At 56.9% G+C, this 19,582-nt stretch overlaps 6 protein-coding genes across 6 annotated transcripts; all 6 read right to left on the bottom strand.

Moving 5' to 3' along the window:
• Positions 1–301: 301 nt before the first annotated feature.
• On the bottom strand, positions 302–1,963 carry LINJ_33_1990 (conserved hypothetical protein; the record flags this gene model as incomplete). Its single annotated transcript, XM_001468232.1, has 1 exon — positions 302–1,963. The coding sequence occupies one exon, from the start codon at positions 1,961–1,963 to the stop codon at positions 302–304; it is 1,662 nt and encodes a 553-aa protein (XP_001468269.1).
• A 1,112-nt stretch (positions 1,964–3,075) lies between these two features.
• LINJ_33_1980 (conserved hypothetical protein) lies at positions 3,076–3,894 on the bottom strand (the record flags this gene model as incomplete). The annotated part of the gene is made up of 1 exon (XM_003392690.1): positions 3,076–3,894. The coding sequence occupies one exon, from the start codon at positions 3,892–3,894 to the stop codon at positions 3,076–3,078; it is 819 nt and encodes a 272-aa protein (XP_003392738.1).
• Positions 3,895–5,848: 1,954 nt separating this feature from the next.
• On the bottom strand, positions 5,849–7,807 carry LINJ_33_1970 (putative nucleolar GTP-binding protein; the record flags this gene model as incomplete). The annotated part of the gene is made up of 1 exon (XM_001468231.1): positions 5,849–7,807. The coding sequence occupies one exon, from the start codon at positions 7,805–7,807 to the stop codon at positions 5,849–5,851; it is 1,959 nt and encodes a 652-aa protein (XP_001468268.1).
• A 2,262-nt stretch (positions 7,808–10,069) lies between these two features.
• Positions 10,070–11,992, bottom strand: putative ABCD3 (ATP-binding cassette protein subfamily D, member 3; the record flags this gene model as incomplete). Its single annotated transcript, XM_001468230.1, has 1 exon — positions 10,070–11,992. One exon carries the CDS (start codon positions 11,990–11,992, stop codon positions 10,070–10,072), a length of 1,923 nt encoding a protein of 640 aa, XP_001468267.1.
• Positions 11,993–13,698: 1,706 nt separating this feature from the next.
• LINJ_33_1950 (hypothetical protein, unknown function) lies at positions 13,699–14,469 on the bottom strand (the record flags this gene model as incomplete). The annotated part of the gene is made up of 1 exon (XM_001468229.1): positions 13,699–14,469. The coding sequence occupies one exon, from the start codon at positions 14,467–14,469 to the stop codon at positions 13,699–13,701; it is 771 nt and encodes a 256-aa protein (XP_001468266.1).
• A 1,188-nt stretch (positions 14,470–15,657) lies between these two features.
• LINJ_33_1940 (putative small GTP-binding protein Rab18) lies at positions 15,658–16,311 on the bottom strand (the record flags this gene model as incomplete). Its single annotated transcript, XM_001468228.1, has 1 exon — positions 15,658–16,311. One exon carries the CDS (start codon positions 16,309–16,311, stop codon positions 15,658–15,660), a length of 654 nt encoding a protein of 217 aa, XP_001468265.1.
• Positions 16,312–19,582: the final 3,271 nt, after the last annotated feature.

Genomic DNA, 19,582 nt, shown 5'->3' with positions numbered 1-19,582 from the left:
CTTATCGCCCGCCTTCGAAACACACCTCTGCTACAGTGCTCTGCCAACGATGTGTCCTCTCTCTCTCCTCAAGCCTACCTTCTGCTGCTTCATTCGTCCCTATTGGAGACCCAAACTATCTTTAGGCGTCAGCGTCTTCCACACGCGGCCGTGGGGCGCGGTCATCAAAAGGCAAACACGCACTTGAAGCAGTCTGTAAGTGCGCGCACACCCCTCGCGCAGGTTCGCCGTGGTCCACAGCCCCTCACGGCACGCAACCCTTGTCGCCGGCAGACTTTGCCATCTCTCTCCTAAGCGGCAGCTATAGGAGTGAGAAGCGACGCATTAGCACCACACCCAACACAACGCCCACTAGCACACCTCCCGCGCTCATCAGCACATCAGCAGAGTACCATTCGCGTCCGCGTTCCGGAGGCGCAGCGGCAGCCGCGGCGTCGGCGTCTGCAGCATTCTCTGCAGATTCTTTTGCAAAGGTGCCGTGTAACTGGCCCTTTCCGGCGATGCCAGTATGCACAAGCAGCCTTCTAACGGCGCATTGCAAGGGACTGTCTGCGTTGCCGTGGTCACTACCGTCACCCTGCTCATTCGCTGTGCCACCGGTGCTTGTAGATGTGGCTGCCGGAGACGTTGCAGACGCCGATGCGTCGCCGTTCACTGCGGCGGCCGACTTCTTCTTGCGCTTTCGCTTCCCCTCCGACCGCGACGTCTCTGAGGCCACCTCCGATGTCGCCGACGTCTCCACGTTCTTTGCACTTGCAGTGCTCTCCCTCGGCGCCGCGGCGCTGCTTTCCGTAGTAACTGAGCTGCCATGAGCAGCAGTCACCGCCGGTGGGCCCACGGCCACCTCCACGGAGGCCTTGCCAGTCGCTTTCATTTCCAGGGGTACCACAAAGTAGGCGACGGTCTTCTGGCCGTTCGCAGACGCCCCCGTCCGTGTGTCTGACGGAGCGGTCGCTGTCGAGCTCTGCGCGCTGCGCTCCGCTAGTTCGTACTGACGGACGAGGCACCCTCGAGGGGAGAGTCCGACCACCTCGCACGTCGCCTGCAGTCGCCGCGGCAAACGCATCTTGGCGACCACAGTCCATTCCTCATCGCGGCTGCCTTTCGGCTCGCAGGCGCACTGCAAAATAGTTGAGGATCCCTGGAGGGCCAGAAGCACTTGCGTGTCGCTGATTGCACGGGCGAAGAGGCGAGGGCGCGCGAGTTTGTGGGAGAGTGCCGAGCTCTTGGCAGGCTGGGGCGACATAGGAGGCTCCTCCCCTTCTCCTGCCACCGCCACCTCCTGGCCCTCGCTGTTCGCCTCGCTCACCTTCGCGTTTCCGCCGCGGTTGTTGGTGACGTTGACTGATTGCGACTCGAACTGTGACAGCATCGGCTTCAGCTCTCGCACGGAGCGCCTGCTCACGTGAAAGCCATGCACCGTCCAGTCATCGTTCACCACTAGCACAAACGGACCGTCGCTGCACGCTGCGGCCGCCACGCGGGTCTTACCCTGACGGAGACGGCGGTTCGGCAATACGCACTCGTGCATCACCTTTTCCCTCTGCAAGTCCCAGAAGCGAAGGCTCTGCTTGACGACGCGTATTTCGCAGAGAACGGACCCCAGGACAGACACCGGCGATGCCGCCGCCTGGTCCTGCCGCACATATTTCAACTTCTCCGGTGTTTTGGTGACTTCGATCAAGATGGTAGACGTCGCAGGAGCCGACGACAGTGAAGAGGATGAGGACGAAGGGGGTGCCTCGCTATGGACGCATTCACTGGATCGGCGCACGTCCAGCGCGAGGTGTCGATTTCCTACCCATATCACGCCGCACGCCTCTGCGGTCACAAGCTCGTCGATCAGCTCGCCCACCTCGCCACGGGTAAAGGAGAAGAGTCGCAGCACCGTGCTTGGGCCGTCGCCGCGAAGATGGCCGGCCGCGGCCGACGCGGCTGCCGCACTACCGGCTGGGCAAACCATCGCAATGTGGGACTGCGTGGCATTCAACGCGAAGGCGTGCACAACTCCGCCGTATAAAAGTTGAAAAGTGGCAGAAGAGGCAGGTAACGATGCCGCCGCCGCGCCGCCTTTGGCAGCTGCGGCTGTCGCGGTCGTGTTCGACGATGGAGAAACAGCCACCGCCTTCACGGGTTGCTCCAGGAGTAGATTGTGTCGATCCGCATGGATGAACAGAAAGCGGCCGTCCTTGAGAGTCGCCATTATCCGCGGCGCTTAATGAAGTGCGTTACGGGTCAGTTCTTGTGGAAAGACGCGGGCGCGTTGGTCTAGTCGGCTCCGTCTTTTACTCCTTCGCCTCTTTGTGTGGAGAAGACGAGCGTTGCTACGAGGGTGGTAAGGAGACAAAGAGAAGACGCTGAGAGATGTGGCCGAGCAGAATCGAAAGCGAGTAGGAGGGGCGGCGACAAACACGCTGCGTCAGCAAGGACAAGAGAGAAGCCGCTGGCCGAAGGCACTTTTCAGGGACACCGTGTGCGACAGCTTGATGGTGTTTGTGCAGCTGTGCAGGCTCGAAAGATGTCGGCACGCGGGTAGCCCAGCACCTCTGGCCGCCTGCACGAGTGCTCAAGAGAAGGGCGTGGATCAAACATAGCGCAGGGGGAGCACATGCCTCACTCTCTCCTCCGCAACCTCCTATGCAGAACAGGTGCGCCTCTGTGCCCAAAATGACGCCGTAGAGGATGCGTGTACCTGTGCATTCGCTTTTCCTTCTGCGTCTTCCATGTGCTCACCGCGGCTGTCTCTGCGTTGCAGCGGCAGCGAGGGAAGAGAAACAAAAAATAGGCCGACTTCTCTCACGCAGGCGGAGGCACCAAATAACGAAAAAAAAAAATACAAGCAAGACAATGAAGACAACACCTTCTTGTACATCACTGACGCCCGCGCATATGCACGCCTCTCTTTAGAAGGCGGAAAAGTGCTTCACAGCGCATAGACCAAAAACTATATATATATATATGTATGATGCGTGTGTGCAAGGCACGGGACGAAGGCGCTACTCGAGAGAGAATGTCCCTCAGACAGAGTGAGAGAGGAGAACCAAGCAATAGCCCTGCTCGTGTCTCTCGCCGTTATCATGACCTAGCGCGCATGGCACGCACACGATAGCCTCGGTATGCGGACTGGATGCGGGTTGCACTGTTGTCTAGCGCCTGGCGTGCTGTCGATGCAAGATTGCTCCTAAGCTGTGGCAAGAGCCTCATGCCACACACCGAGGCAGAGGCGAAACTACGGAACTTCTCGCTAGAGGCCAGGAGAAGTAGGGCGGCTGCAACGTGCTGCCCACGTGCCTCTATTATCTCTTGGCGCTCCTGATGCTCTTCCGCGAGAAGACTGCGCACCGTACCAGCTGCTGCTGCCGCACGTGCAGAGGGTGGAAATGTTGAGTCAGCTGTATACCCCGGGATGCTGGTACGGGCCAGCTGGCCTTCGCGGACACCGTATCGGCCAACAATGCACGCCTTCAGTGCCAGTGAGTCGAGTGCTTCCCATGTGAGCCGCATTCGCTGCAGCGTCTCATAAGGGAAGAGCAGTTCCGTGAAGGACGCGGTGTACGCGACCACAATACCGTGGCGCATCTTCGTCTCGTGCTCTACCACCAGCTCCTGCGCACATGCAAAGGACATATCGATAAAGAGCTTCCACGGCAGCGAGTCGGCGTCTTCTTTCAAAAATCTTCTCTCCTCTGCTTCGTCTGCGAGTAGCCGGCGGATTTCCTGCGCGTGCGTGGTGCGCTGCGCCTTGTGAAACACGCGGCACAGCCCCTCGTACTCGGTCAGATATTCTTCCACGATCCCGAGGCGATCCTGCAGCTCGCCCTCGTCGCCGTCGGCGGCGGCTGCAGATATGCAGAAGAGGCGGTAGGCATCCCAACTATCGAGATCCTCCGACATGATTCTGTGGTGAGCATGAGGGGACAGTATAGTGATGTGGAGGCGGTGGCAGTGGAGCACACCATAAAAAACAGCAGAAAAAGGAAGCGTTAGCTCTCACACAAAGGCTTCTCGCATGCAATCACCTTCGCTGAGGCAGCACCAGAATGCATGCGGAGTGTGAAATAATAAACGCGAATCAGTGACAACAAGCGACGGGCAAGACTCCTAATGCGATGCTGCGTTCGCCTGGCGTTGATTCGTTTTCTCTGAAGCGTGTGCCTTCCTCTTTGTGCTTCGTGCTCTCCTTCACCGTGTCGCGGAGGCAGTAGACAGAAGCACGTGACAACCGCTGATTCGCCTGAGCGCGTACGGAAAACAGCGAGTGTAGAAACGGAGAAGGGCGTCGGAGGAGAAGGGGAGCGATAGGTAGAGGGGGGAGGGTGACATCGGTAAGCTGGCCGACGCCTGCGCGACCAAAGTTGAGTTTAGACAGAACGAAAAAAAAAAATGATAAAGGGCGGCGAAACGCCCCCATGCCTGCCCTCAGCGCCCACCGGCCTCGCTTCGTTCATCTACCCAGACAAGAGGTGCCTCTCTACCAGCAGCAGCAAAGCTGCAAGGGGAGGTGTTTTACTTGGGAGGGAGAGAGGGTGAGGGGCCGGCGTTGCCGTACGCACACCTGTCCAGCCAACCAGCACACATTTTAGGTCCTGAGCATGTACGCTAGTAGGGAAACAGCTGTCGGCCCGGCCGCGTGTGTGCGTGCTCCTCTCCATGTCCCGTTGCTGCATTATTGTTTTTTTTTTGCATTTAAAGTGCTTACACAGCTTTCCTTGCGTTGTTCGTACGCCCACGGTTACGCACAGAAAATCGCCTCGAGAGTGTGCATTACATGACTTAAAATGAACAAACAAAAAGAAAGAAACAAGAAGAAAAGGCGGCTTCCGAGCCTCATGCTTCCGCATCGTCCCCGCTTCCACCTGTGGGTGCGTGAGTGCGTATGTGCCTGCTAGTACTGAGCTGTTGATGCCATTATTCGGCTCCCTTCTGCCTTGCCGTGAACGCATGAAGCAATGGGAGCGCATACATTGCGCTAACACATACGCGCGGAAACACGAAGAAAACGGAAGGCAAAGTATAAAAAAAAAAGTTACGTCGGTGTTATTCGAGTGGGGCAGAGAGAAATCAGCCCTTTCTTCGCCTTTAATGCGCCGCTGACGGCGAGGCCGTCGCCTTTCATCGGTGCGAGCCAACAGCGCTTTCACCACGAAAGCACAGGGGAAGGGACAACAACATCCCCACCACCACCACCACACACACGCACACACACAAGCATAAAAAAAAAGGAGAGAAAACGCAAGTGCCACACGTACATGTACAAATGCGCGTCTCCCTCAACGAAGTGGAGTATCGTCCCCCTCCCCTTCTTTCACCTCCCCAAATCCCCACAATGTTGCGTTCCCTTCCCGCCCCCCCCCTTCGTCCGCTCTCCTTCCTTCCTCGCTTCTCAAGCGGCAAGCAGGTGCCAAAGAGAATCGAAATGAGCGTGGCGCGTACATGTCAGCAGCGAAATCCACGAGAGAGCAATAGAGAGAACGAGTTGTGCGCCAGAGAATGGGGGCACAGGGAAGCGGTGAGGAGGGAACAAGAGAAAGGGCAACAGTACAAACAGCAGATAAGAAACGAAAGAAGCACAACCGAAAAAAAAGGAGGCGAAAGGGAACGAAGTCGATGAGGGCCGCTCGTCAGGCTAGCACCGGTAAGCGAGGGGGGAAGCGTGGGACAGCGGTGCAATAAAGACTAAGTAGAACGGTGAATGAGGTACAGCCAGTGCGAGGAAAGGAGAAGCATCACGGCACTAATGGTGTGGCCATCCATGATGCTCGCTGCAGAGATAATCACGTCACCGCCTCGTCACCTCCCCCTCCCTGTGTTGCCATCTATCTCACCTCAGCAGTCGCACCCCGCACGCTTAACGCCGGTCGCGAGCGCCGTTGCTCTTCACCTTACCCGTGAACAAATGCATAGGGCGGAGGTTCGGAATGTGGTGGTCGCCCTCGCCCTTCCGTGCCTGGCGGGCCAGCGGACGTGCCTTTACTTTGCTCAGCTTCACGGCGCGCAGCTTCTCGTTCACATCACGGTAGCCGTCGCCGCGGTTGACGCTCATGCTGCGTTCACGACTAGCACATGTGCCGCTAATGCTACGAGTCGTCTTGGTGCTAACGTGGGCAGAGCTGGAGCGGTCGCGGATCAGTGCCTCCTGCGCGACAGACATGGAACGGCCACGCTTGCGAGTAGGCACCTCGCCGCTGCCGTCCGCGATGGACTTCGCCCTGGCGTCCTGACTGCCGGTGCGTTTGTTGAACTTGTCGATGGCCATCGCCTGGCTGTGCGTACGCCGGATGGCAGGATTCTTCATGGCGCGCTCCATCTTCAGCACCTTTATCTTGTCCTTAATGAACTTCACCGCCTCAAGTGTATCGCTGTCCAGTGTGTACTGCTCGTGCTTGCGGGACGCCTCCAGCTCAAGATCTTCCAGCCGCGCCTCCTCCTCCGCCTCTAGCTCTAGCAGGCGCTGGTGGATGTCAGGGTCAATATTGTCGTAGATGTTGTGGCCATCCATGATGTCGGGAATGATATCGTCGACCCACTCCGGGTTCTCCAGATCCCATGTCTTGCGCTCGTTCCTCTGATACTGGCCCGGACCGCCATTCTCCCACTCGTAGTCGCGCTCTGTCTTGCGGCGCTGCCTCGGCGGCTCGCCCGTGGCGCGCTCCTGCAGCACCGACGCCGGCACAAAGGCGGGGCGCTCCAGCTCATCGCGCTGCTTTGGAGTGGCACAGTAGAGGCGGTTCTGAATCGCCTGGTAGCGGCCAGAGCCCTCTTTCTGCTCCGAGCGGTGGGCGAGAAGCATGTCGCAGGCGACGGTCTTGAGGTCGCCGACGCCGACGTCCGTGAGTGTGCTAGTCGTAATCCACTTTGCGTCCGCCTCCTGAATGGCGTCCATGATAAGCTCCTGTTCCGCCGGCGAGACATCGTCGATGGTGCACACGTCGCACTTGTTGAAGACGACGACAACCGGCTTCCCAGTGAACAGAGGGCCAACAGATTTAAAGAGAGAGACCTGCTGCTCAACGGAGTAGCCGCACTGGCCGCTCAGGTCCATGAAGAAGAGGATGCAGGCACGGAGGTGAGCCAGTGCGGTGATCGCCTGCATCTCGATGACGTTGCGCTCCTCCAGAGAGTGGTCTAGGATGCCAGGGGTGTCAATCACCTGCCACGTAGTGTACTTGTAGTCCGTGTGACCGACAAAGAGCGACTTGGTGGTGAAGGCATACGGCTGCACCTCCACATCAGCGCGCGTGACCTTGTTCATAAAGCTGGACTTGCCCACGTTCGGGAAGCCCGTCACGAGCAGCGTGCGCGCGTTCGGGTCGATGGAGGGGAGGCGAGACATGTGCTGACGCACCTTCTCTAAGTAGGCGAGCGCGCTATTGAGCTTCTTGCACGCCGTCGCCATGCGGCCGAGGGCAGCGCGCTTCAGCTGCTTGCAGCGGTAGAGAGAGTCGCCGTACTTGAGCAGACGCACGTAATCGCGACCAATGTTGTCCACCATGTGGCGAACCGCGCCCACCTGACCCAGCGCCACCTTGTAGTGATCGCGGTCGTATAGGACGTGCATGAGATCGCCGTAGAAGGGGTGAACGTCATCCATGCGCGGGAACTCCTGAAGGATGTAGGTGAGCTTCTCATTGATGGTCTTCTGCGTGAACTTGACCTTGCGCATGTAGAACTGGCGAATGCGGGAGATGTGGTAGCCCTTGTGCACCACCGTCGGCGTCTTGCGCTGCGTCTTGGACAGGACAATGTCCATGAAGTCCTTGTACGTCGGGACGACGGTGATTGCCTTGAAGTTGTACACGGACGTCATGATGGTCTGGCGAAGAAACGGGATAAAAGAGGTTATACTCAGTTATTCGAGGGAAGAGGGTGAGTGGTGCGTCGCGGTGGAAAGCCGGGCACGCAGATCTCTGTGGAAGCCGGGGGTGTCAGACAGAGAACATAAGAAGTGGAAGAGAGAACAGTATAGACGGTGAGCTGGCCTTCTTCACGAAGACGATCAGTAATACAGCGTGGAGCAGGTGTGGCCGTCCTCTGCGAGGAGGATTGCAGTCGGAAAGCAAAGAAGAGAGCAGCCGAACGCGGGCTCTCTCGCGGCAACGATGTTATCTCTTTCACAGATACGTGCAACGGTCGCACATGGCTGTGTGAGAGAGACGATGTGATGGCAGTTGGAGGAAGAGCAGCAACCGTGTGGTAAGAGGAAGGCGAGCGAGATCGATAGAAAACGATGGCACGGAGCGGCACAGCAAGGGGAGCAGGCTTTTGACAACACCCTAGACGATATCATACTTGCCGTTGCCGGGTGGAGCGCTAAAGACTGCCTGCCGCAGAGAAGGCTAAAGGCGGCCTCCGGGCGTCCATGCACCGCTCCCGCAGATGTGCGACGCTGGTCGAGGCCGAGAACAGTGATACACCAAAGCGGTGCCGGTGACCACCGTGCGTAGGCAATGGTGGCTTGACTACGCGCATCACGACTTACGCTCTTTTTCATTCATTAAGCCGTTATTAACACTGAGGGAACCCTTATATACAAATCCAACACCCACTTCGCACTCAAGGCTCCCTCTTTTGGGGGAGGCAGAGGTCCGGGCAGCACAGGGTACATTTTTTCCACCCCTTTGGAGATACACGCAGCTGACATGCGCGTGTGCGAACGCGGCGCACCCCAGACTCAAAGACAAACAACTGTACGGGGGAGTGAGAATCAGCACATGCAAATCTAAACATACACGCACGGCACACACAGGCAGAGAGAGAGAAAGGGGACGTGGGAGCCAGCAGTCTATGTAGCCCAGAGAGAACGCGATGGGGAAAGACGGTTCGTGAAGGCCTGTGCGTCGCCTTATACACCTGCACCTACTCCTGCGCACTCGCACTTTCAGCTCCCTGCCTCCTTCATACACATGTAGACACCACACCTCACCAATAAAGAAAAAAAAAACAGGTCGACAACGCTAGCATACACCAGTGCACACTCCAAAATGCTGAAAAAGAGCAAGACACATACGCCTACGCACACCAGACATCCAATACATCCCCTCTCCTCCACAGTCGGTTAGGTGTTGCAGTGCCGGAAGCGCGCAAGGGCAAATCTTTTGCGACTCCGAGAGAAAGGCACAGGCAGAGGTGGGCAGAGGCCGATATTAAAAACAACAGCACAGCAAACTTAGAATAATATATATAAGAACACCACTGGCACATTATCGGCCCCGTCTAGCGAAACCCAAAAAAAATGGCTGAAGGAAGAGAAAAACACGTATGCACGCAAACGCGAGCACACAGAGCGTACACCCTCAAAGACATGGAAGCGCAGAAGACCCCAGCGCCCGCATATGGTGCTGTCGCACAGTACAGCTGCGCACGCTAGAAGAGTTGCCCTCTTCTTTAAAATGTCGTTCTTGTACATTTTGTACGAGCGCCACACACCCCTCAAGGACTCCTCTCCCACGTTCAACCCTTTAGCAGGCGGATGCTACGAGAAGGGAACCACGAAAAAGAAAAGGCGCCCACTGATGTGTGTATGCACATGATAAAGGAAGCGGAGGAAGCATTGGAGGTGTGGCAGAGAAAGAAAAACAAGAGAACACGCATAAGCAGACACCAGCGCACAGACAGACACCGAACAGGACATTTCCAAATGATAGCAAATACATACATAAACATATATATATATATATGCATATGCAAAATGCGTGTTCGCAGGTAAAGGTGCGTTTTTCTTTTAAAAGGACGGCAGCGTGCATGAGTCGAAGAAGGAGAGGGAGGGCGCAAAGGCGAAAAGGAGAAAGGACAAAAAAGAACAACGAAAGCGTCATCAGCTCTGCTTCCACGTTTTCGGTTACTTTTGCGCTTGTTTGTCTTCCGTCGTCGTCGCCGCCGGAAAGGAAAGAATACCTCCTCGTGTGCGTGTGTCTTTCAGAGGTGCAACATCAGCGCCCCAAGAGTCCGTTGTTGGGACGACCTTGAGTTGCAAAAGAAATCCGCGCTTCAGCTGCACCCAGCACAGCCCCAAAACAAGAGAGGCGAACAATCCACTCAATTTGTCTTCTCTCTCACTCGCCCGCCCTCTTTACTGTTCGCTGACCTGACAGCCGCCTTCTCCGTCCAAGGAGACGACGACGCGGTGCAGCTTGCGCAGTGTCTCATGATGTGATACCGTGATCAGCGTCACACCTGCCTTCTGCAGTAATCTGTAGAAGAAGGGCTCTTCATCCTGGGAAATTGCGCTCGTGCACTCATCGAGGAATGCGAATTGCGGGCGGTGCAACAGGACGCGCACCAGGGCCACACGCTGACGCTCCCCACCCGACAACACTTCCTCCCAGTTCTCGGAGGCATCCAAGCCACCTTCCCGATCCATCATGGGGTTGAGGCCAAACGACATCGCCGCGGACATGATAACCTCATCCGACACGAAAGCTTGCTCAGGCTTGCCGTCGCGGGCGTCCTCTGTAACGTGCGGGTATGTAAGCAGCGCACGCAGCGAGCCAGGTGGGAGGTACGTACGCTGCGGCAGGCACATGAGCGACTCGGGGGCCGTTGGGAGGGTCACGCTGCCCTTGGCAACCGGCCATAGCCCACTAAGCACGCGCATCAGTGCCGTCTTGCCGGAGCCGTTGCTGCCCATGATCAGCGTGTGCTTCCCAGGGGTGACAGTGAGGTTAAAATCATGCAGAAGACTCATGCCAGCCGGACTGACGATATCCACGTCCCTCCATTGCACCAAATCATTCGAGTAGACGACGTTGGCCCCTTCACCACGCACATTCAACATGTTGATGCGCTCCAGTCTCTCGCGCAGCTCGCCAATGCGGTGAACGCTGCCGCACAACGCGCCTATTTGCTTGTGCATGAGAAGCATCCGCCCAATCGCTGCGGAAAAGGGCACGTACAGCTGCACATTTTGGAGGTACAGCTGAGTAAGATCACCCTTGGTCATGAGGTGGAACTGGTCGACAACGACAAGACTGCACACAAGGTACCCGACCAAGCTGGCACCGTACTTGATGAACAGGCTGTCACTGCACCCGGTCAGCCACTTGGTGCGCTTGATCTTGTACTCGTGGCGGATGAGGGAGCCCAGCAGGCGTCCCGCGTGCTCGCGCTCGATCTCCTCGCCGTTGTAGAAAGCGATCTCCTCCGCGTGCGAGATGAGCTGGTGGTGCTTCGTGCGCAGGTTGCCTTCCTTCTGTTGACTCGTCGCCACCAGCTGACCAAAGTTGGGCAGCAGCACCGACATGCACGTCGCAACGAGCAGGTAGTAGGAGATTAAGAAAGCAGGGGGAGCAAGGCCTCCGTGCCTCGAGAGCTCCATCAGAAGCGTCACAACGTCCAGAATCGGTTTAAATAGGGCGCGGAATACTCCAGCAACGCCCTTGCAGAACTGATCTGTCTCCTGCGTGAGACGGTGATCGGTGTTATCTATGAAGGCGCTCTGCGTAGCGATCATGTAGATCGCGTTCCCTTTGAGGTACTCTTTGTGAAGAGCCGCCTGCAAGTTGTCTCGCAGCCGCTGCTGCGTCATTATCTTCACGTATTGCACCCCGATTTGCAGAATCGTTCCCGGGATGGCGAGCAAGCCGATGTCCGCCACGCTAGAAATAAACGCCTTCGTGTTGCGCTCCACGAGGTACCGGCCATTGCGCCCGACAACCCTTGCAAACAGCAATGTCAGGTGGGTGCGCAGGTAAAAGAGGGTCAGCAAGAGCAGCACACCCCCGGATTCGACGGATACGAAATGAGGAATGCACAGTCGGAGAAGAGAGAGGAGGCGCCCCCAGAAGATGCGATCCATCTTGATTGTGACATCCTCGCTGCTGCCACCGACGCGCGACGGAGAGAAGCGGCGAGAGCGGTGCTTTGTGCTGCCGCTTGCACCGCGTCGCCGGAGCACCACGGCATCGAGAATGCGAGCCACCGCAGCGAGGCAGAGCAGCTGCACGGCGTAGAAGCCAAGAAAGCGACTCGACGTCAGCTTCGACACAACGGCCATGGTGTCGCGGTGAAAAGGCGGCCAGAAGGTAGAGATGCGAATAAAGCAAAGACTAAAGACATTAATGAGGGTGGATACGCTACCCCGCCGCCGACCTAGAGAACGCGCAGAGAAGGGCGCGTATATGTCTACTTAAAAGGGTCTCTGTGTATTGGCCTATACTTGTGTGCAGAGTGATGGGTGTGCCAGGAGTAGTACTCGGAAACCTTCTTACTGTCCACCTCCTTGCTCTCTCGGTCTACCAACCTCTTTTCGTGAACTCCCTTCTCCGTCAGCTGCTGCGCAGATACTCGCTTCCTCTCACACAGACGCACGAAATCGTGCACGCAAGGAGAGGCGATAAAAGAGAAGCAGCAGCAGCAGCAGCGGGGAATGCGAGCCAACGGATCCCGACAGCAACAATCAAACCTCCTCAAAGAGAGAGAGAGAGAGAGTTGAGGAAAGAAGAAGCGGGGGTGGGGACGAAGGAGATCCACGAAGAGCCCATCCCCGCACCGATGCGCTTTGGGTGTTTCCGTGCGCTTGCGCGCTCCCTTTTCTTACGTATATTTCGTCTGCTCTCAGATGCGACTGGGGGAACGCGCGCCGGTGAACGAAAAGAGATGCTATCGAGTAGGGCAGCAAGCCAGCAGGCAGAACAGAGGCTCAGCGGGGAGAAGGAGCGAAGAAGCTCGAGGATGGGCAGCACTGAAAGTGCCTGGAAGGGTATCGGAACAAGGGGGACGTGGGCCGCACATAAGCTTCACAAATGTGCGTGGCTGGCGCATGTTGAGCCCAGAGAACAGCGGGCGGCGTGCGCACACAAGTCGGCGTTACTTCTCCCCTTCCCCCCGCCCCCCGATGTTGGTGTCTTCTTTTCGTGTATGGCATACAGCAAAGACAGAGAGAGACTCTACGCCCCGATCCAAAACTGCGGCACTCTGCCCGTTGTGTTCCTACTTGGCATGCGGCACAAAGAGAGGGAAGAGAAGCAAAGGCATGCCTCCGTCTTGTATTCACGAGGCCTGAGCCGTGTTTCTGTTTGATGCTTGCACCGCATTCATTCTGCCGTAGAACAGGAGCCCAACGCCACGCTAGCCCCGGCCCGTCGCAGGCCCCCATCGCGTGGTGCGAAGCAGCGCTAGAGACACGCGCATCACAGCCGTGCGCCGGCGCAGCCATCTCAGCACGGGCCCTGCCTCAGCCTCTGCCAGCCTCTTCTGCGCACGCAGCCCCACAGCTGCCCCCACTATGCCGGCCGCCACCCGGCGCATCCCTCGGCGTGGCGCAGGCGCCCCACACCAGGAGGCAGTGAGGGCCGGGCGGGTCGCGGTCGAGTCGCGCTGACACTCCGCCCATATAGCATGGATGGCGCAGCCCGGTGCACGGTCGCGGGTCGCTCCGACGCAGCGCCATCCACGACCTGGCCGCCCACGTCAGCAGCGATGCATCGCTCTGACCTCCCCACGTCGTAGGCGCCTGACCCTGCCACCGCCAGGTGCGGTGCAGCATTGGCAGGGGATAGGGGCTGCCTGGCTTCTTCCCCACACAGGGCGTGTACAGAGTCATGGGTACCACGCGCCGAGGTGTCACCCGCCATTAAGCACGGCAAAGCCGAGCAGATCAGAAAAGAAAAAAACACGCCGAGCCAGCGCAATGTGGAGCAACGTCAACACCTCCCTCTCCGTAGCATACTTCTGAAACGCAACGCGCTGTTCATGACTTGCTCACTCGTTGTCGACACTAAAGGATACAAGTGACGCGCCGGTCTCGTTCTCCTGTACCGTCACCGAAATGACGTTGCCATTGTCAAGTGCTGTCCTCAGATGCTTCAGCGTGCTGGCATCCGAAACGAGCACTTCCTGCGGATACTCCTCACCTCCATCGGTGAAGAGGGAGAGCTGCGCCTTGTTCTTGCCGGCGTCTACGATGTCCACAAGTGAGAGCGTGAGTGTGGCGGCGGGGGTGGGCTTGGTGCCGTTGCCGGCGTTCGCACCTGCAGAGCCGTCGGTCCCGAGAACGGTCCAGTAGAGACTGAGCAGCTTATCCTTTTGTGGAGAGGTAAAAACGGTGAAGGGCATCTTGAGCGCGTCGTCAAGGAGGCGAAGAATCGGTGCATCGGTCGCATCAGCGGCGTTGCCGCGGTCCCCTTCGTCGCTGTCCTCGTCGCCGGCCGGATGTGGCACACCTGCGCCTCTCGAAGGATCTGCGCACGACGCCGAAGTCGGCCCACTAGAGCCAGCCCCTGCAGTGAACGCCGTTGTCGCCGGCGTGTCACAGGCGGCTGCGTAGCCAGAAGCGTGATGGGCAGCTGAGTTGCCGTAGTGTGCGATGACCGCCATGTAGAGCGCCTGCTGAGCCGCCTTCGTAAAGCGGCACCCCTGGTTGCGAAAAAGAAAGCGGCGCAGCGTGTTGATCTCCCTCTTCAACGCGGGTCCAGTGAGCTGAGCCTCAGCGGCCGCCTTGAACTGCTTCGCGCGGTCATCCATGCCAGACATGGCTCCGCCCTCCCAGTGGAGCTGCTTTGTAGGTCGTTGTGGTCGCCGTTGCAGTGATTGCTCTCGCCGTAGGTGTTCAGAAAACTCCTACGCAAACGAGTTTTTTTTTCTGTTTTGTCCTGGCCTGCGTCGGAGAGAGGAGATGGGGAATAAGGGGAGCACGTAACGCGCGAGAAAGCGAGAGCAAAGGCAAGAGAGAGAGAGAGCTCGAACTGCAGTGCTAGTGGATGGCCACCATCTTAAACCAGTGGGCACAGAGGCTGTGGAAGGCTTGACCGAGAGCGCGGAGACAACGAGTCGGTTCAAGGAAGCCAAGAGCGAAGCGAGTCTCAGGACGCAACTCTCGTCACCAATCTCTTCCTGGCAGAATAGAGTGTAGCTTCATCCTCGATGCTGTCTAGTTTTCGTGTCCTTAAAGGCGGCGCTGGACCTGTAACTCGCAGAGGGGAAGGGAAAGGGAGGGCGGATGAGCCTCATCACCGTAGAGGGAAAAAAAGGCAGCGAGGCAATGCCGTGCCTCTCAGCGTAAATCGTACACGGAAAAGGGAGAAAAAACGCAACACACGCACACACATATATATGCACAGGGCAACGGATACACCTTTGCAAGCTAAGGCAGGAGAAGCACGGGGAAGCCACGCCGCGGTGAAGCAAAGACAACACGAAAAAAAAAGGGAGAAGCGTCTCGACAGGAGAAGAGAAGAGGGAGGCCGTGGCGCATACGCTCTGCAGAGTGAGGGAGGGTGTGGAAAGGCGGTGGTGGAATTAAAAAAGGTGACGGGCCAGGCAAGTTCTAGCTGTAGGGCCAGCCGTGCGCCTTATGTCTGGCTTAAGGCGGGCAACCAGCGGCAGAAAAGGGACTGAGCCGCAGGGAGACAAAGAAAGAGGCAGCCAATGGAAAGACGGAGAAGGCACTGCACAAATGAGGGGGAAGCACGATGTCAGGAATACCAAGAGGCGCATAGCTGAGTGCACCCCCCCCCCTTCCACATCTCGTCTGTGTGTGCCGCACCTGCGGCTCCTGCTCAGTACCCAGTTATGCCTCCCTCATCACATGCTGGAAAATATGCGTATGGGTTCCTGTACTCGAATCGGCTGATGCAAGCATGCGCCGCACACCGCGGCTCTGCCTCTACTCTTATGAACCGTTCCTCGCACCTTTCTCAGTTTGGTGTGGTACAGCTTGCCCTAGCAGCAGCCCTGTCCACCGCCGTTGCTGCTGCCATCGTTCAAGTTCGTGATCCGACGTCGCTCGTACTGCTCCAAGTCCTGCAACTTATCATACACACTACGCGCCACCTCGTCAAATGCCTGCGCCACCCCAATCCTTGTCTTAGCAGAGGTGAGGGCGAAAAGCATGTTGTTCTGCTGGGCAAACCCTTGCGCTGTCGAGCAGGGCAGCGGCATGTAGTTCTCATCAGGGCACAGGTCCGTCTTGTTGCCGATCAGCAGGAACACCATGCTACTGCTCTCCGCCTCGTCACGGCGGCAGTAGCTATTCGCTTCATCAAGCCACTTCTTGAGACCGTGGAAAGACTGCGGATCGTTAACATCGTAGACGAGTACAACAGCCTGTGCACCACGATAGTATGAGCTGGTCAAGGTACGGAAGCGCTCCTGTCCTGCCGTATCCCATAGCTGCAGGTTCACGGTAGTTTTGCCGCCTGTGTGGGCATCTACGACGTCCACCTTCTTCACCTTGAAATCGATGCCGATGGTCGACGAAATATTCTCATCAAAGGCCCCAGTGGTGAAGGAGAGCAGCAGGGAGGACTTACCCACACCGCTGTCGCCGATGAGGAGGACCTTGATGGTCTTGTCCGCACCGGTGGTAGATCCCATGACCAGCTGAGCAAGAAGAGTCAATGCAAGAAAAAAAAGGAAAAAGCAGAAGCCTCTCTTGGTATATTTTGGCCAACCGCCTGCGTTACCCGCCTTTACAGAAATACACAAAAGAGGCGGTAATGAGAGTGGAAACGCAAGAGAAGCTTGTCGAGTATTACCACAAAGTCGGATCTTGTGTTGGCTACAAGGGGGACAGAAGAAGGCGCGCTGCGTGATGTGCGCGTCGTTGACGCTCCCTGTAATTGCGTATACGTCTGCTTTGAATAGCCTTTCTGTCTGTTACTCTGTTTTTCTCCTTTCGTGGCACTGCGTATGTGTTCTCATGGACTGAGAACGAAGCAGGAAGAAAAGGAAAGAGCATAGGATGCAGTATACGTTGCGCACAGAGAAAGAGCAACGAGCGTGCCCCGCTCCGTTGCACACGGAGCGCACTGGCAGAAGGCCCAGGAGGATCCACCGTTGTCTTCTTTGCGGTTTTATACACCCTCTCTTAACTCGGATGCGTCTGCGGCAGTGTGAAGAGTAATGGGCACAGCACTACCGCTGCCTCGGAGCATGCGCACATTGAGAGAAAAAGAGACGTGAGCTGCACCGTTTCCGGGCTCCTTCTCATAAAGCTGAAGAAAACGAAAAGAGAGCTCCCTCAAGCACGCTGCGTTTCTGCTGTTTTTTTTTCTTCTTCTAATGCGTGCCAGAGCACACACGCAGATGTATCCCTCACCTCCTTCCTCCAACCGACACAAAAGCACAGGCAGTGCAATCTTAAAGTCGTACCACGGAAGCGCTGATGCATGTGCATAGTGGCTTATGGGAAGCAAGGGAAGATAGACGCAAATGCGCAGCATAACACACATTTGAGACCAAAAGGGAAGACCACTGTACAGGCAGCTGCAGTGCCAAGAGAAAAATAGGAAAGACAGAGAGGCACAAGATAATCCCTGCATAGTGCACGCGGTAACCGAGCTAAGAGCGGCAGTGGGTGAAAAAAAAAAGATGGAGAGCTGTAGAGAGCCGCATATGTCCCCACTCCTCCTCTCCCCGTGGAAGGTGTCAGGAGCGTTCGTTTTGCCCTTACCTCAATTCCCGGAGCCCTTCCTACAATCTCAATCATCGTTGTCATCAGCATCGTCTTCCAAGCCATACACACCATACCACAAGTCGACGTAACCCTCGTAAATCCAGTTCACCATGAGGCAGTACGTGGTGAAGCACAGCAGATTCGCACAGACCATGAGAAGCGTACCTCGAGCCGTGTAGCACTTTGGCCCCATGACGGACATGAGCGTACGTCCTGATGCATGCTGGGCCTTAAGGAGATCGTGCGCCAACGTGCGCAGAGACTGCGGCGCCACCCTATCGCGTAATACGGCAGATACGCGGAGCATCTTTGCGTATGTGATGAGTGAAAATATCAATACCAGAAACAAAGAGGGGCAGTTGCGGTTGTGCTTGAGTTGTCGCTATCCCCGGGGTGCCACCACCAGCATGCCTTGTGTGAGCGCACGTTCCGCAGCTGCAGCGAATTTTTTGTTAGTGGGGCGTCTGCACCCCACCCACTGGCCCCCTCCAAGCGTTGGTGCCGTCCTCCAGCACCGAGGCAGATTGACTCTCACGTAGAAGGTAAAGGAATAAAGGAGAAGGGGTGATCGCCACAGTGGAAAAGCTGTGTGCAACAAGACACCCGAAGAGAAGGATGCATGGGTGGATGAGGTCTGCTGCGCTGAGCTTCCACGGCACTCGTTTCATTCTTGCTTTTCACTCACGCAAGACAAAGAGAAGAATGGTTCCACAGCAGACACGCGCTGTGGCACTGCCCTTACAGATCATCTCCCGCTGTGCCTCCTCTTCCATAGCCCGCGCACGCGTGCGCCCTGCACTATGAAAAGGGAAAAGAGAGCGACATCGAAAAGGCACCTCCGGTATGTTGCGGCAGTGCCATACTACGTGGCACCGTGTTGGTCTGCAGGTGTTGCTGCCTCCCTTCCTTACACGCCCTCTTCGCCGGCTCCCTTTGTTTTTTCCCCTTCACTTCTTTGCGGTTCTTCCTTTTGCTTGCTTTCGCTCGCTACTTGTCTGCTCCCGTGTGTGTATGTGGGCACTGGCGTGCAGATAGAAGCACGCCAGTGCACCCTTCCCTCCTCCCCCCTCACCGCTTCTCGTTGCTCCCTCAAGTCGCCGTTCAGGCAGCGAGCTTTGCGCCCGCTTTCCGCGCTCCTTTTTTTCCCCGACTCAAAAACGCCGCTACTCACCTACACCGCGCTCGCTACACGCTCCATCTATCCTGCAGTGCTACTTCATTTTCTTGTGATACGTTATCGGCCACGTGCGCGCGACACGTGCACGCTCAGCAAGCGCAATACGAGCGAACTCAGCAGCGAAAAAAAAATGACGCCGACAATGGATACGCCCAAGATCGACAACGAACGGCCCGCCAAACTGAATAAACGAAGAGAAGGAATCGAGTGGAAAGATCAGCATGACGCATTCCAATCCACGTGTTCCCAACTCTTCCTCTCGGGCGAGTTTCCGATTTCCGTGGCAGAATATACCGATCTCGTACCCCTACACTCGCGCTCCCAAAACCTCTAGCGCTGGCAACGCTAACCATGAGAGCTCTGCTGTGTTCGAGTCATCACGCAGTAACACTCCGCACGAGTAGGTAGACTTACGCATCCCCCCTCTTTGCCCGTCACCCCGAGAGGGGATCCCCTGTCGCAGTGGACAGGCAAGAGTGTAGGTGGAGGCAAAGCGAAACGCGCACGATGACGCGACTCCTCGAAGGTCTGAAACACGAAGCTCAAAGCAGCGAAAGGATAAGTGCCTGGTGAAGCATGTCACGGGGAATGGCGGAGAGCACGTTGACCCACTCCTCATCATCATCATTATCGCTTTGTGGTCGTCCCGCCATGGTTCCTTCTTGTGGCACGCCTTCCAAGCATGCAAAGAAGTGCAGAACGGCAGAGAGCTGGGTTACGGAAATCAGCGGGCGTGCATGAGGGAGAAGAGCAAGTCAGGGGCAAAAGTAGTGAGGAGGAAGAAAGCAAGAAAGGGCCCGCCCCCTCTCCCCAAACAAACAAAAGATGCGCACATACGAGCTCCGAAAAATAGAGCCCGTGAGGGGGGAGGAGGTGAACCCGTACGCCAGGGGAGGGGAAACTCCAAAGGAAGGGGCAAGGGTTAGGATGAGTGAAAAAGGCTTGGTGGGGACGGCAAAGGTGGTAATAAAATATAAAACGAAAGGGAAGCGCGACTTACGTAACAAAGGAAA

This window comes from Leishmania infantum, chromosome 33 (assembly GCF_000002875.2).
Source record: "Leishmania infantum JPCM5 genome chromosome 33".
In the NCBI taxonomy this organism is placed as follows: Eukaryota; Euglenozoa; class Kinetoplastea; order Trypanosomatida; family Trypanosomatidae; genus Leishmania; species Leishmania infantum.
Note: the sequence above shows the minus strand (reverse complement) of the source record. Positions and strands in the feature narration are given on the sequence as shown.